Source organism: Bos mutus, chromosome 15, assembly GCF_027580195.1.
Source record: "Bos mutus isolate GX-2022 chromosome 15, NWIPB_WYAK_1.1, whole genome shotgun sequence".
NCBI lineage: Eukaryota > Metazoa > Chordata > Mammalia > Artiodactyla > Bovidae > Bos > Bos mutus.
In genome coordinates, this window is record NC_091631.1 from 74,653,095 (window position 1) to 74,668,980 (window position 15,886).

The window sequence follows — 15,886 nt, forward strand, 5'->3', positions numbered from 1 at the left end:
GTAATGATTACAGGAGAGTGTTTTTGTTGTTGTTGTTGTTGAATGTATCTTTTATATATATTGTATCATAATATCCTTCTATTTGTAGGTTTATAATCATACACACCTGTAATATTAGATATGAATAAAGTATGATTTACAATATGAAAAAAGCTAAATAAAGTTTATATTAGACTTCTGTAGGAAACATGGTGCTTTAGCAGATGGTTTTGTTTATATTGGTAAACTCATTGCTTTCTTTGACAGAAATGACAGAAGCTTATAAAATTTGCAAAATACATCAAATAAAGAAACAAAAATAACCTGTAATCTCAAATCACTTATAACTTTATTATCTATTTCTAATTTCTTTTGCAGATATATATGCATGTCTGTTTATATAAAAAATATTTGTTTAAATAAACAATATGAACTATGCTGTATACTTCAATTTGACTATTATTCATGATAGACTTTTGAACATTCATATTGTTTCAGTTTTCCCTCCACTGTAAAAAGCCTTGCAATGAGTACCCTCATTTTTTATTTAGAGTAGAGTACATTGTCATCTCTTTGCACAAATTTCTAGAAATGCAATTTCTTGATTTATGGGAACATAGGATGTTCATGAGCATATAACGTACACAATGACAAATACTGAAAGAGGAACTCCCCAGGTCAGTAGGTGCCCAATATGCTACTGGAGATCAGTGGAGAAATAACTCCAGAAAGAATGAAGGGATGGAGCCAAAGCAAAAAGAATACCCAGCTGTGGATGTGACTGGTGATAGAAGCAAGGTCCGATGCTGTAAAGAACAATATTGCATAGGAACCTGGAATGTCAGGTCCATGAATCAAGGCAAATTGGAAGTGGTCAAATAAGAGATGGCAAGAGTGAATGTTGACATGCTAGGAATCAGCGAACTGAAATGGACTGGAATGGGTGAATTTAACTCAGATGACCATTATATCTACTACTGCAGGCAGGAATCCCTCAGAAGAAATGGAGTGGCCATCATGGTCAACAAAAGAGTCTGAAATGCAGTACTTGGATGCAATCTCAAAAACGACAGAATGATCTCTGTTCGTTTCCAAGGCAAACCATTCAATATCATAGTAATCCAAGTCTATGCCCCAACTAGTGATGCTGAAGAAGCTGAAGTTGAATGGTTCTATGAAGACCTACAAGACCTTTTAGAACTAACACCCCAAAAAGATGTCCTTTTCATTATAGGGGACTGGAATGCAAAAGTAGGAAGTCAAGAAACACCTGGGGTAACAGGCAAATTTGGCCTTGGAATACGGAATGAAGCTGGGCAAAGACTAATAGAGTTTTGCCAAGAAAATGCACTGGTCATAGCAAACGCCCTCTTCCAACAACACAAGAGAAGACTCTACACATGGACAACACCAGAGGGTCAACACTGAAATCAGATTGATTATATTCTTTGCAGCCAAAGATGGAGACGCTCTATACAGTCAGCAAAAGCAAGACCAGGAGCTGACTGTGGCTCAGACCATGAACTCCTTATTGCCAAATTCAGACTTAAATTGAAGAAAGTAGGGAAAACCATTAGACCATTTAGGTATGACCTAAATCAAATCCCTTATGATTATGCAGTGGAAGTGATAAATAGATTTAAGGGCCTAGATCTGATAGATAGAGTGCCTGATGAACTATGGACTGAGGTTCGTGACATTGTACAGGAGACAGGGATCAAGACCATCCCCATGGAAAAGAAATGTAAAAAAAGCAAAATGGCTGTCTGGGGAGGCCTTACAAATAGCTGTGAAAAGAAGAGAAGCAAAAAGCAAAGGAGAAAAGGAAAGATATAAGCATCTGAATGCAGAATTCCAAAGAATAGCAAGAAGAGATAAGAAAGCCTTCTTCAGCAATCAATGCAAAGAAATAGAGGAAAACAACAGAATGGGAAAGACTAGGGATCTCTTCAAGAAAATCAGAGATACCAAAGGAACATTTCACGCAAAGATGGGCTCCATAAAGGACAGAAATGGTATGGACCTAACAGAAGCAGATGATATTAAGAAGAGATGGCAAGAATACACAGAAAACTGTACAAAAAAGATCTTCATGACCCAGATAATCACGATGGTGTGATCACTCACCTAGAGCCAGACATCCTGGAATGTGAAGTCAAGTGGGCCTCAGAAAGCATCACTACGAACAAAGCTAGTGGAGGTGATGGAATTCCAGTTGAGCTATTCCAAATCCTGAAAGATGATGCTGTGAAAGTGCTGCACTCAATATGCCAGTAAATTTGGAAAACTCAGCAGTGGCCACAGGACTGGAAAAGGTCAGTTTTCATTCCAATCCCAAGGAAAGGCAATGCCAAAGAATGCTCAAACTACTGCACAATTGCACTTATCTCACATACTAGTAAAGTAATGCTCAAAATTCTCCAAGCCAGGCTTCCATAATACGTGAACCATGAACTTCCAGATGTTCAAGCTGGTTTTAGAAAAGGCAGAGGAACCAGAGATCAAATTGCCAACATCTGCTGGATCATGGAAAAAGCAAGAGAGTTCCAGAAAAGCATCTATTTCTGCTTTATTGACTATGCCAAAGCCTTTGACTATGTGGATCACAATAAACTGTGGAAAATTCTGAAAGAGATGGGAATACCAGACTACCTGACCTGCCTCCTGAGAAATTTGTATGCAGGTCAGGAAGCAACAGTTAGAACTGGACATGGAACAACAGACTGGTTCCAAATAGGAAAAGGAGTTCGTCAAGGCTGTATATTGTCACCCTGTTTATTTAACTTATATGCAGAGTACATCATGAGAAACGCTGGTTTGGAAGAAACACAAGCTGGAATCAAGATTGCGGGGAGAAATATCAATAACCTCAGATATGCAGATGACACCACCCTTATGGCAGAAAGTGAAGAGGAACTCAAAAGCCTCTTGATGAAAGGGAAAGAGGAGAGTGAAAAAATTGGCTTAAAGCTCAACATTCAGAAAACGAAGATCATGGCATCCGGTTCCATTACTTCATGGGAAATAGATGGGGAAACAGTGGAAACAGTGTCAGACTTTATTTTTCTGGGCTCCAAAATCACTGCAGATGGTGACTGCAGCCATGAAATTAAAAGAAGCTACTACTTGGAAGGAAAGTTATTACCAACCTAGATAGCATGTTGAAAAGCAGAGACATTAGTTTGCCAACAAAGGTTCGTCTAGTCAAGGCTATGGTTTTTCCTGTGGTCATGTATGGATGTGAGAGTTGGACTGTGAAGAAGGCTGAGCGCCAAAGAATTGATGCTTTTGAACTGTGGTGTTGGAGAAGACTCTTGAGAGTCCGTTGGACTGCAAGGAGATCCAACCAGTCCGTTCTGAAGGAGATCAGCCCTAGGATTTCTTTGGAAGGAATGATGCTAAAGCTGAAACTCCAGTACTTTGGCCACCTCATGCGAAGTGTTGACTCATTGGAAAAGACTCTGATGCTGGGAGGGATTGGGGGCAAGAGGAGAAGGGGACAACAGAGGATGAGATGGCTGGATGGCATCACTGACTCGATGGACGTGAGTCTGGTGAACTCCAGGAGTTGGTGATGGACAGGGAGGCCTGGCGTGCTGCGATTCATGGGGTCGCAAAGAGTCGGACACAACTGAGCAACTGATCTGATCTGAATGCAAGAGGTTGATCTGGTTAATAATGTCTAATCTAAACCTCACAGTTGGATTTCATCTAGTTAAATCGTTTTTGTTGTTGTTGTTTTAATGAGATGTATACACTGATTATTTTTTGGCACTGTTACTTCCACTGCCAACTTAGAAGCATTGTCCTATGTAGATGCCATCTGAATAGTCATTTTTATATTGATAAAAGTAAATTATTAGATGATAGAGTATAGAATTTATGAGCCATAATTTAAGGACTATGCTTTTCCAAAAACAGACATTTAGAAAAAGCAAAATAATATCTGTTATTCTTTTCAGGCTGATCAGTTGATGTTCGCTTTGCATTTCATTAGAGGCATGCATCCTGAACTTTTTCAAGAAAATGTAAGTGGAAGAAAAGGAGGAAAATATTATGAGTTGCATGGAAATTTGGTAACAGGTGGACTTTTGGTTAGATTAGAAATTGCTTAAGGCTGGAATTTCCATATCAACCTATTCATTTTTTACTTAGTTAGAAATTTAGTGTATGATGCTGATTTCCAGTTCTACTCTCCTGTGGTTGAGCCAGATATTCTGAAGGAATGATAAGGCAGCGAAAGAACTCTTAAGTTGCCATACTACCAAGATTTTTCTGAACACAAGTGTACTTTTCCAGGACACCAGAAGAATCAGCCTTCTTATTTTCCTCATCTAAGCAGTGGGGCTGATAAATATAAAAATATGAAGCTATACGAGTATACCAGCACATTATTTATTTACATTGGCATGCTTAGAATCAGCACGTGAAACAAGAGTGGGTCATTCTCAGAAACCACCTTCTTGAATCTGAAGATTTATATTAATCTTCTAATGTATAATTTATCTTCTTTTGTTTATGTCTTCATTTCTGGTCTGCCATATAACCTCCTCTCAGACTTGAAAGAAATGGCCTTTAAGATAGGGCTAAGTTCCATCTCTGATTTACTTCTAATGTTAAAAAATTTTTGTAAGTGATTTTCCTCATTATTCTGCCATTTTCATTAAAGTGGGCTTGCAGTAGCCAGAGCGGCAGGGAATAGTATACGGACAGTGCACTCTGACCTGGTGACCTGGTAACCTTTAACAGTATGATCAGACTTGAACTACGCTCTTGGTTCTGCTTATTTGAATACGTGCCATTCCATATGACTGTTCTCTCTCTATTTCTTTCTAACTCCAAATACTCTGGTTGACTTGTATAAATTTCTCCTGATTTTAATTTGGCTACTTTTATTTATACCATTTACTTTGATGCATTTCCCTCTTCCTGTATACTTTTCATCATGATCAATAAGCTCTGTTGTATGAGACTTAGTTTTTCCTCTTGAAGTATAAATAAATTATCATTGGGAAAAGAACACTTTTCCTTGACTCACATAAAATAGTAGTAATAATTTTCATTTTACTTATTTGTGACTGTATAACTCCAGTAGGAAGAGTGAGTGGAGGTAGTATGTTGCTTTGGTACTTTTTCCATATTGCACTCAAATTTTATTATTCTTATGCTGGCCAATGTGTAACAAATAAAATGGTAGTGCCCATAATTATCTGATCGGATAACCCAGAGTGAAGACATAGGTTTTCAAAGAGCTCTAGATTCTGTAACAACTTGATCAATTTTGATTCCATGAGTTAATTAGGAAAAAAAAAAGTAGCAATGGCCATCTTCTCCCTATACGTTGGAAAAGATAAATTAATGGTGGGACTTTTCTCTATTTTTCCCAGTATACACAATTTTTAAACTTCTGATGCATCTTACTTCTTATATATTAGTGAAGAATGGCATGTAATAGGACAAATTAAAGATAATGACAAATGCTAATTATATAGACATTTTAATTTTTAGATGTTAAGACTCACATGTGTTTAATGTGTTTATATTTTTTCTTATAATTATTCTAATAGATTTCATTTTAATGTTGGTATGGTACCAATATAACGTTTTATATTGGTAAGGTACATAAACTCATAATATATGAGGAATTGGGAAGATATGAAAGGAGTTTTTTCCTCCATGTATTTTAGAAAGCTAAATTGTAAGCTGTCTTATGGGGAAATTTAAAAAGATTTGTTAAATGGTTAGAATATTTATCTTTTGTGTGTTTCTCATATTTTTGTTAAATAGGAATGGGATACATTTACAGGTGTGGTTGTTGGAGACATGTTGCGGAAAGTTGTAAGTTGGAGTAATTAAAATTATTATTTCATTCTTAGGGAAAGTAATTCTGGTTTTGACTTCATGAAATATAATTTGCTTCAGAGTAGTTTTAAGTTACTGTTGAAATTATATTTTAATTAGAGGAATATGTCCTTCCCTCTATTGCCCTAATATAAAATGGACTGATATATTTTTTTTGTCCTTGAGGGCATATTTTTTTTTGAGAATATTTAATTAAACATAAAAAATTAATATGGTTTCTTTTTTCAGTATATGTATTTTGTAACTCTAAGAAAATCAAATCTTGTAGTATAGCTAGGAAAATTTTCTTAAATAAGTGAAATTAAGAATTACTTCACTTATCTTTTGAAACTTTATTCAAATTAACTTTTTTTTCCAGTAATTTTCTACCTCGATAGGTAATGGATAAAATTATTCTTCAAAGCAGCCTATCCAAACTGTAATGCAAAACCTAGATTATGTTGGAAATGCAAGATATAATTAAAATAATGCAGTTTTATAGTAATTTCATATTACATTTGAGTTTTTCTGAAGTTTTACAAAGGAATAAGCATTATGAAAATAAATGTTACATTTTTCTAAATCGTTATCTATACCTTATATAGAATTTTACCATATTGATTTGTAAAATAGATACAAATAAAAAATACATAGAATGAAGTTCTTCTTAAAAACCAAAAAGTGTTCATAAAATTAGCTGGTCAGTTTAACAAAAATTTTTTAAAGTCTGAATTTTACCAAATGTACCAAGGGAAGTAATTGCTCTAATTTAAAAAGGACTCTCAGCAAAGAATACGTGATCAACTTCCATCTTGGATAGATCAGGAAAGAAGCTGGGCAGTGGCAACATTAAAGGTATTCCTTTCTTACTTTGAAGGATATTTAATTTTTTAATAGTTGCATTATTTCTGTTTATATTTTTATGTTCTACCACTTCATACTTGGTGTTGATATTTCTGTGAAAATGACGTAAAATCTGTGGGTAAAAGAATATTCAAGAATTATTCTGATTAACACTGTGATGAATAATTAATTAATTGAATCTATCATTCACTGTATAACATATTGAATCTCCACATGGTCAAGATTCTGTGCTATATACCTATAGGGAATAGAAAGATAAGTAAATGAAATGTCCTCTAATATGATATGTGGATACCTTATTAATAGAGTAATTTAGGATCAGTAATAGAATGCAGTATGATACTTATGTTGAAAAGGTTTCAAAATCAAATTATCTCTCTCACTTCTATTCACCTTTTAATATCTTTTGCACTCAACTGTTCACCTATGGTAAGAAACATATTTTTTTAAACAACTTTACTAGAATGCAAAAAATCAATAATTATAATTATATTTATAATTATAAAATTATAATTATAAAAATTATAAAAAATCAATAATTATAAAAAATAGAATTTGAAGAATTATAAAAATAGAATTATAAAAGAATTTCTGGATTATTGGGCAGGACCTGTGAAATATTTCATGTGCTCCTAATGGAAAATTAATATTAATCTTTATGGTACAGTTAAAATTGTTTGAACAATTGATCTACTGAGATGTTATTCTTGGCGAAAAACCTTAACTGTATTAACCTATAAAAGTATAGTTATTTTTTTTCACATACTAATTTCTTGTTAAGTAAAGAAATGCAAAACATTGAGGAAAGGCAGCTTTCCTTTTCAGAGAATGTTTATAATATATATTAATGTTTTATTATCATTTTAGTTTATAAAACATTTTCAAATGAACTATTATCACACAAATCTTAAAAGGGAGATATTAACTTTCTTTTTATGGATAAGAAATGAGAATCTATGCAGTGAATTGCTAAATGCTTGAACCTGAATTTTCACTTAAATTTCATACATATTTTTGAGGACTTGTTATGTGCCAGGCATCATATTAAATGCTTCAGATGTATTATCTTTATTATCACGATAACATATTCAAGAGGTCATAATTATGCTTGCTTTTGAGAAGGGCAGGCTGAGGTGTAGACAAGTTAAATAATTTACCCAAGATCAAATAGCTGGGAAGTTTTGAAATTGTGATTTTAATTTGAGCATTCTGATACCACAGTCCATGCCTTTGATATATGTTTTCCAAATATAGTGGGATTTTTCCCACTCTTTTTTCCCTCTCTTCTTTCCCCTCCCCACCTTCTTATGTTCGAGGTATTATGCAGAATTTAAAAATGGATCTTCTCATTATATATTTTCAACATTGTTACCCATTTCACAGATGAAGTAGCTAAGGCATAAAATGATATAGTCACTTATGGTCACTTAGAAAATAAAGAGTTGAAGTTGTAACTAGGCATATCTTTACACTCTAAAATGGAACTCTTATTGTGGCAGTGTTTAAAGTTTGTACTTGGTTTTAGTGAAAGTATTCTTTTCTCCACAAGGTGGAGATAGGTACACATGTTTTTACATAGAGAAAAGATTTGTTAATGTACAAGAATTGATGTCGTATTACTTTAGAAATACTTGCTTTTAATTCTGGATTAGGTACATGCACCATACTATTTCTGACTTAGACATGATTGAATAAGCCAACATGAGTTAGAAAACATAATATCTATCAGGAATTTCCACTTACTGTTTTTTAGTATGCATGTGTGTGTATGTATTTAGTATGTATGTTTGTATGTCTGTATTTATATTTGTTTGTTGCTCACTATATATTTTTATTTTTATTTTTTAGATTGCTCTTCCCAGTCTTTATCAGACCCTGTGCTTTGAAGATGTAGCTTTGTGGCGTACCTATTATCATAATTCAATGTGTGAGCAAGAGTTTCCATCTAGTCTTATAAAGAAAGTTTCTTTATTTCAGCAGGTAAATTATCTAAATGCATACAAGTATTAAATGTTTCTCTTGTTGTTCAGAAGCCATTTAAAGGAAAGCTTTGCCCTCAGGTGTCACTTAACCTTGGGGTGTACGTGGGCAAGGGCTCTCTGGTCTTGCCACCCTATCCAGACGGGAAATCCCAGACAGTGTTTCTGGGCAGTGTGTTTCCCACCAAGCTTTTATTACTCCCCCTGCCTCCGACCCAAGGAGGATCTTGGAATAGAGTATCCGTATAGAAAGTGATTAAGGTATTTATTGTTCAGGTTCTTCACACATTTCCCAGGGTTCTGTCTAACGAAAAAAAAGACATTATGCTAAGGAACAGGGAGCTTGTGTCCCTGTTGGCTAGACCAAACCTTAGCGTTGGAGAGGACAGGGGAGTTGATGCTCCAGGAGATGACCCTTGCGTTTATGTGTGCGCGTATCCTCAGCACTGAGTCATGTCCAACTCTTTGCGGCTCCATGGATGGCAGCCCGCCAGTCTCTTCTGTTTACTGGTTTCTCCAGGCAAGAATACCAGAGTGGGTTGCAATTTCCTTTTCCAGGGGATCTTCCGGACCTGGGATCAAACCCTCATCTCCTACATTTCCTGCATCGGCAGGCGGGTTCTTTATCACTCTGCCCTTTCTCTTCACTATGCTGCTGGTTTTGGTTCTGTCCCCTTTGTTTTCTCCTTTTGAAGTTCTGTTTCATCAGGTGTGTTTAAGAAAAAAAAAAAAGAAAGAAAAACTTCATTTGAAAACCTAAGCATCTAGAACTAGACATGATTCAGCATAAAATTGGTGATTTGAAAAATTCAGGAGTTTTCTGTCTCTGCGCTGCCATCACCAGGAATGCCTCAGTTACAGACTCTTATTTTCACTTGTCATTGGGCCCTTTGTTAGCTTCTGAAGACAGCTAGCACTATGACCAGTACATGCTGATGTTTACCTTTGATAATAGATCTGAGGGCTTCCCAGGTGGCTAAGCGATAACGAACCTGCCTGCCAGGCAGAAGATGCGGTTTCGATTCCTGGGTTGGGAAGATCCCTTGGAGAAGGAAATGGCACTCTGGTGTTCTTGCCTGGGAAATCCCATGGACAGAGGAGCCTGGCGGGCTACAATCCAAGAGGCAGCGAGAATTGGACACGACTTAGAGACTAAATAACAGCAATAGATCTGATGGATTTTAGTAATATTTTGGCTATTAAAGAAATGTATTTTTATATACCTATTATGACAGTTATAGGCATAGGAAATATTGTGGTAAGCATTTTTTAAATTAATTAGCATCATTCTTCAATTATAGTTGTTGTGGGAACTTTATTGTTTAAAAATACTCTGCACTTCTATTTTAAGGTTCTTGTGGTACAGACTCTCAGACCAGACAGACTGCAAAGTGCCATGGCCCTATTTGCATGTAAAACTCTGGGTAAGTACACTTCTTTCCTAGACCTAGACCACTGGCCTGAATTATTTTTTTTTAATTAATTTTTATTGGAGTATAGTTGATATACTGTATTGCATTAGTTTCTGCTGTACAATAAAGTGAACCAGTTATACATATATCCACTTTTTAAAAAATTGTTTTCCTTATGATCCTTATGATCCAGCAATCCCACTGCTGGGCATACACACTGAGGAAACCAGAAGGGAAAGAGACACGTGTACCCCAATGTTCATCGCAGCACTGTTTATAATAGCCAGGACATGGAAGCAACCTAGATGCCCATCAGCAGATGAATGGATAAGAAAGCTGTGGTACATATACACAATGGAGTATTACTCAGCCATTAAAAAGAATACATTTGAGTCAGTTCTAATGAGGTGGATGAAACTGGAGCCTATTATACAGAGTGAAGTAAGCCAGAAAGAAAAACACCAATACAGTATACTAATGCATATATATGGAATTTAGAAAGATGGTAACAATAACCCTGTGTACGAGACAGCAAAAGAGACACTGATGTATAGAACAGTCTTATGGACTCTGTGGGAGAGGGAGAGGGTGGGGAGATTTGGGAGAATGGCATTGAAACATGTATAATATCATGTATGAAACAAGTCGCCAGTCCAGGTTCGATGCACGATACTGAATGCTTGGGGCTGGTGCACTGGGACGACCCAGAGGGATGGTATGGGGAGGGAGGAAGGAGGAGGGTTCAGGATGGAGAACACATGTATACCTGTGGCAGATCCATTTCAATATTTGGAAAAACTAATACAATATTGTAAAGTTTAAAAATAAAAATAAAATACAACTATATAAATTGATGAACTATAAAAAAAAAAAGATTGTTTTCCTGTGTAGGTCATGGCAGAGTGCTGAGTAGTTTTCCGTTCCCTACAGCAGGTTCTTATTAGTTATGTATTTTCTATGTGTAGTGTGTACATGGGCTTTCCAGGTGACACTAGTGGCAAACGACCCACCTGCCACTGCGGGAGATGCAGGAGACACTGATTTGACCCTTGGTTGGGAAGACCCACTGTAGCAGAAAGTGGCAAGCTACTCCAGTGTTCTTGCCTGGAAATACCTGGTGGATGAGCCTGGTGGACCACAGTCCATGGGGCTGTGGAGAGTCAGACACGACGGGAAGCACATGCACAGTGTGTATGTCAGCCCCGGTCTCCCAGTTTACTCCCTCTTTCCCCCTTTGTAACCATAATTTCTGTTTCTACACCTGTGGCTCTATTTCTGCTCGGTAAATAAGTAGATTTAAGCCATTTTTTTCTTTTTAGATTCCACATATAAGTGATATCATATAGTATTTGTCTTTCTCTGATGTCACTCAGTATGATAATCTCTAAGTTCATCCATGTTGCTGCAAATTGCATTATTTCATTTTTTGATGACTAAGTAATTATATATATATGTATCACCTCTTCTTTATCCATTCTTCTGTTGATCCACATTTAGCTTGCTTTCATGTCCTGGCTGTTGTAAATAGTGCTGCATTGAACACTGGGGTGCATATATCTTTCTGAATTTTTTTTCTGGGCATATGCCCAGCAGTGGGATTATTGGATCATACTGTGGCCCTAGTTCAGTTTTTTAAGGTATCTCCATACTGTTCTCCATAGTGGCTGTATCAATTTACACTCCCACCAAAAGTGTGGGAGGATTCCCTGTTCTACACACTCTCTGCAGCATTTATGGTTTGTAGATTTTTTGATAATGGCCATTCCGACTGGTGTGACGTGATGATACCTTATGTAGTTTTGATTTGCATTTCTCTAATATTTAGTGATGCTGAGCATCTTTCATATGATTCTTGGCCATCTGTATGTTTTCTTTGGGGCAGAAGATCCAAATTATTTGTTTTTATTTTACATTTTATTTTATGCTGACCTTAGTTTTGAAAGATTATACACTTTCCTCCTGTATCCTAGTTGTCTTATAACTCTACTTGGCTTAAAGAAATATTTGTTTGTGTTGGATATGACCATAATTAATTTTGTGTTAAATTTGATGCATAATTGACACCCTATACCTAGCTAGGATGTTTGAACTTTTAAAAATTCTTTTCTTATGGAAACACTTTAGATTTTTAGACATTCATCTATGATCAGAATTTCAAAGCAGGGCATCAGATGTATGATTTAGATAAAATTAAATATACAGATTCCATGCGTATGTGCTAAGTCACTTCAGTTATATCTGACTCTGTGACCATATGAACCTCTATCCATGGGATTTCCCAAGCAAGAATACTGGAGAGGGTTGTTGTTTCCTTCTCCAGAGGATCTTCCTGACCCAGAGATCAAACCAACATCTCCTGCAGCTCCTGCGTTGGCAGGAGGGTTCTTTACCACTAGCACCACCTTAGAAGTCCCAGAGTCCTAGATAATAAAGCCTTCAAAATGAGTTATTTTTGCTGTAAAACAAAAATAATTTGTATATCTTTAGTTTGTAAACATCTGTGCAATACATATTTGTTAAGCCTTTTAATTAGTTTTAAAGGAAGCATTTAAAGTTATCACTCATTTGAAATAGCATACCATATTAACATTTGTACTAGAAAAGTTTGGAAAAACTATTTCAAAGAGAATATGAAAACAATTTTACTTGAAGCTCAGTAATCCAAGAATAATGGATTTTTGTTATTCTAAACCACACGCGGTTTTAGAATTATGTTGGAAATATGTTGGCACAATTAAAATAGCATGCTGACAATTTTTTCTAGAAACTCTCCATTTATATTTAATATTTCCACATAATATATATGAAATATTATATATAAACTGTGTTTAATCAAAGCTTATGTATATTTCAATCAAGTAAACCTAACATATGCATGTTTTTCTCTATATTTGAATTTCTCATATAAATAAGCTAGCACAATGTTTTATGAAATTGAAAAATATACTGGGCCTTCCATGCTTAACATTGAAAAACTTCACAGTACCAAATAATCATTCTGTTTTCAATATGCAAAACTATTATATTCACATATATCACAGTATTATTTGAAAAATTATCTCTTAACTCAAAGGATTAATTTTACCCTAGTGAACTCATTCTTTCCTTAAACGTGAATGTTTATAACAATAATAATCATTGCTAATATTTTAATAGCTCTTACTCTATGCCAGGTACTAGTCATAAGTGCTGTGTAATTTAATCTTCACAAAAACCATATGAGAGGCTATTTTTACATCCATTTAAAAATGAGGAAACAAGATCACACAACTAAATGATAGAATTCAAACCCAGCTCCAAAGTCTGTGCTCTTTAAATACTGAAGGACTCAAGATTTATTCTCAGATTAGAGAGATGTTCTTGGCAGATGCTAACATAAAAAAATTTGCCTCAACCTTAGATGAAGTTTTTCCATATGCACCTCCATTTCCACTCTTAGCAGTATCAGTTTTCCAGGGCTGCCCTCAGGACCACAAGCTGGGTGGATTAGAACAACAGACGTGTATGGTGTCATAATTCTGGAAGTTAGAAGTCTGAAATCAAGATTTTGGCAAGGCCTTTGAAACCTGTAGAGGAATCCTTCCTTGCCTTTTCCCAGATCCTGGTGGTTTGCTTGCAGTCTTCCGTGTTCTTTGGCGTGTAAGGGTGTATAATTTGAATATTTGTCTTCATTATCACTTGACATTTGCCCTGTGTGTTTCAGAATTCACACAGCTGTCTTCCTATAAGGAAAGCAGTCATATTTAATTGGGAGTTCACCTTAGTCCAGTCTGAATTCGTCTGAAGTTAACTAATTATATCTTCTGAGATCCTGAGATTAGGCCTTCAGCATGTCTCTTTTTGGGGGCTACATTTCAACCCATTATGCTCACTAACCCAGTGTTTAACATAATGGCTATTTTCTGTTTTGGCAAGATGTCCTTTATCCCTGTGGGTGTACTTGCACACATGTTCACACATATGCGCGCACATATTTTTGAGGCTCCATTTAGAATGGTCACTTGTCTGGTTAGTGAAGAATATGTCAAAGTATGTCTATGGATATATTCTTTGCTTTCCTTTTGTTTAGCATGGAGAGAAAATATCCCTATTTATGCATCCCTGTTGAATGTTTATTTGCTAGGTACTTTTTACTCATATCTGATAGAGTGTTTATCCACCTAACTCTTGGTTAGAAAAAGTAGGGGTGGCCTCTGGGCCAGTTGGTTTCATGGACTCTGATAACAGCAGAAGGTTTCCTTCCTTTGCCCCGCCTTGTAGTTTCTCTCTGCACGTCTCTGCTCCTTTCTCTCTCCCTATCTTTGTCTTTTCCTTTTTCTTTCTTTTTTTTTTTCTGTCTCTCTGATTCCTGCTTATGTGTTGCCCTTAATCTCATGGTTCATATATATGCTGAAGGATAAGGCTACTGATTCAGCATGTAGTTTAAAGCTTGTAGTGAAAGAAACTTTCTTTCCCACTTTTACTGTAAAAAACTCTACAGAAGGACTCTGATTTTCTTGCTTGGGTAACATATCCACCTCTGTAGCTAATTCCAACAGTAATATCTGACACAGGATTTTTCCCCCAAAGAAGTCACAGGTAGAGTGGGGCTTACTCAGAAATGAGGGGAAGGGTTGCAGGTATAAAACAGTAGGTACCCATCATAGTCAAATTGCATATGATCTGTTGTAGCTGATTTTCATATTTAAGTAATTTGATAGTTGAGCCATTAATTTGTAAAGTACATTTTGAGAATCTGGCTGCTGTAAGAGTTATAAATCAGTTCTGTTTAGTTCAATTGCTCAGTCGTGTCTGACTCTTTGCGACCCCATGGACTGCAGCACGCCAGGCCTCCCTGTCCATCACCAACTCCCGGAGCTTACTCAAACTCATGTTCATTGAGTTGGTGATGCCATCCAACCATCTCATCCTCTGTCGTCCCCTTCTTCTCCTGCCTTCAGTCTTTCCCAGCATCAGGGTCCTTTCAAATGAGTCAGTTCTTCACATCAGGTGGCCAAAGTATTTAGAGCTTCAGTTTCAGCATCAGTCCTTCCAGTGAATATTCAGGACTGATTTCCTTTAGGATGGACTGGTTGGATCTCCTTGCAGTGCAAGGGACTCTCAAGAGTCTTCTCCAACACCACAGTTCAAAAGTATCAATTCCTCGGTGCTCAGCTCTCTTTATGGTCCAACTCTCACATCCATACATGACTACTGGAAAAACCATAGCTTTGACTAGATGGACCTTTGTTGGCAAAGTAATGTCTCTGCTTTTTAATATGCTGTCTAGGTTGGTCATAGTTTTTCTTCCAAGGAGCAAGCATGTTTTAATTTCATGGCTGCAGTCACGATCGGCAGTGATTTTCGAGCCCAACAAAATAGTCTCTCACTGTTTCCATTGCTTCCCATCTATTTACCATGAAGTGATGCCTTGATCTTAGTTGTCCTGTCTACTTGCTGCTTTTTTCCTTTCTTTTTAAATGGTTGTCTCCTCTGTATCATTCAAATGTTAACATTTTCAGAGAGGCTTTTCTGGGTCATCTAATCAATACCAGCACATCTACCTGCTTTAATTCTTTACCCACTTCTTAACACTAACTGACATTTTCTTGCTCATTTATATACTTTCTGTCTGTTCGTGTAAGTGAAATACAGGTTTAAGTAAAATGCAATTGCAGAAAGGTTCTCAGTAGACTCTTCTTCCCTTGCCCGTTTAGTCATTGAAAATATCCTCTCTGTGCCCCACTGCACATGACCTTTCTCACTGAATCTGTCATTTGACCCTCTGTCTGTCCTCTGGAGTACTTCTGTATTATACTATGTCATCTCTAG

General features: G+C 36.2%; 1 protein-coding gene across 2 annotated transcripts in view; it reads left to right on the plus strand.

Annotated features, from left to right (window-relative positions):
- Nucleotides 1-15,886, plus strand: part of DYNC2H1 (dynein cytoplasmic 2 heavy chain 1) — a 395,644-nt gene that overhangs the window by 200,393 nt on the left and 179,365 nt on the right. For both annotated transcript variants that reach the window (XM_070384345.1, XM_005887860.3), the window contains exons 71-75: nt 3,942-4,007; nt 5,767-5,817; nt 6,598-6,675; nt 8,533-8,664; nt 10,015-10,087. In XM_070384345.1, the coding sequence (XP_070240446.1) occupies nt 3,942-4,007; nt 5,767-5,817; nt 6,598-6,675; nt 8,533-8,664; nt 10,015-10,087 (400 nt within the window). The remainder of the gene's footprint in view (nt 1-3,941; nt 4,008-5,766; nt 5,818-6,597; nt 6,676-8,532; nt 8,665-10,014; nt 10,088-15,886) is intronic.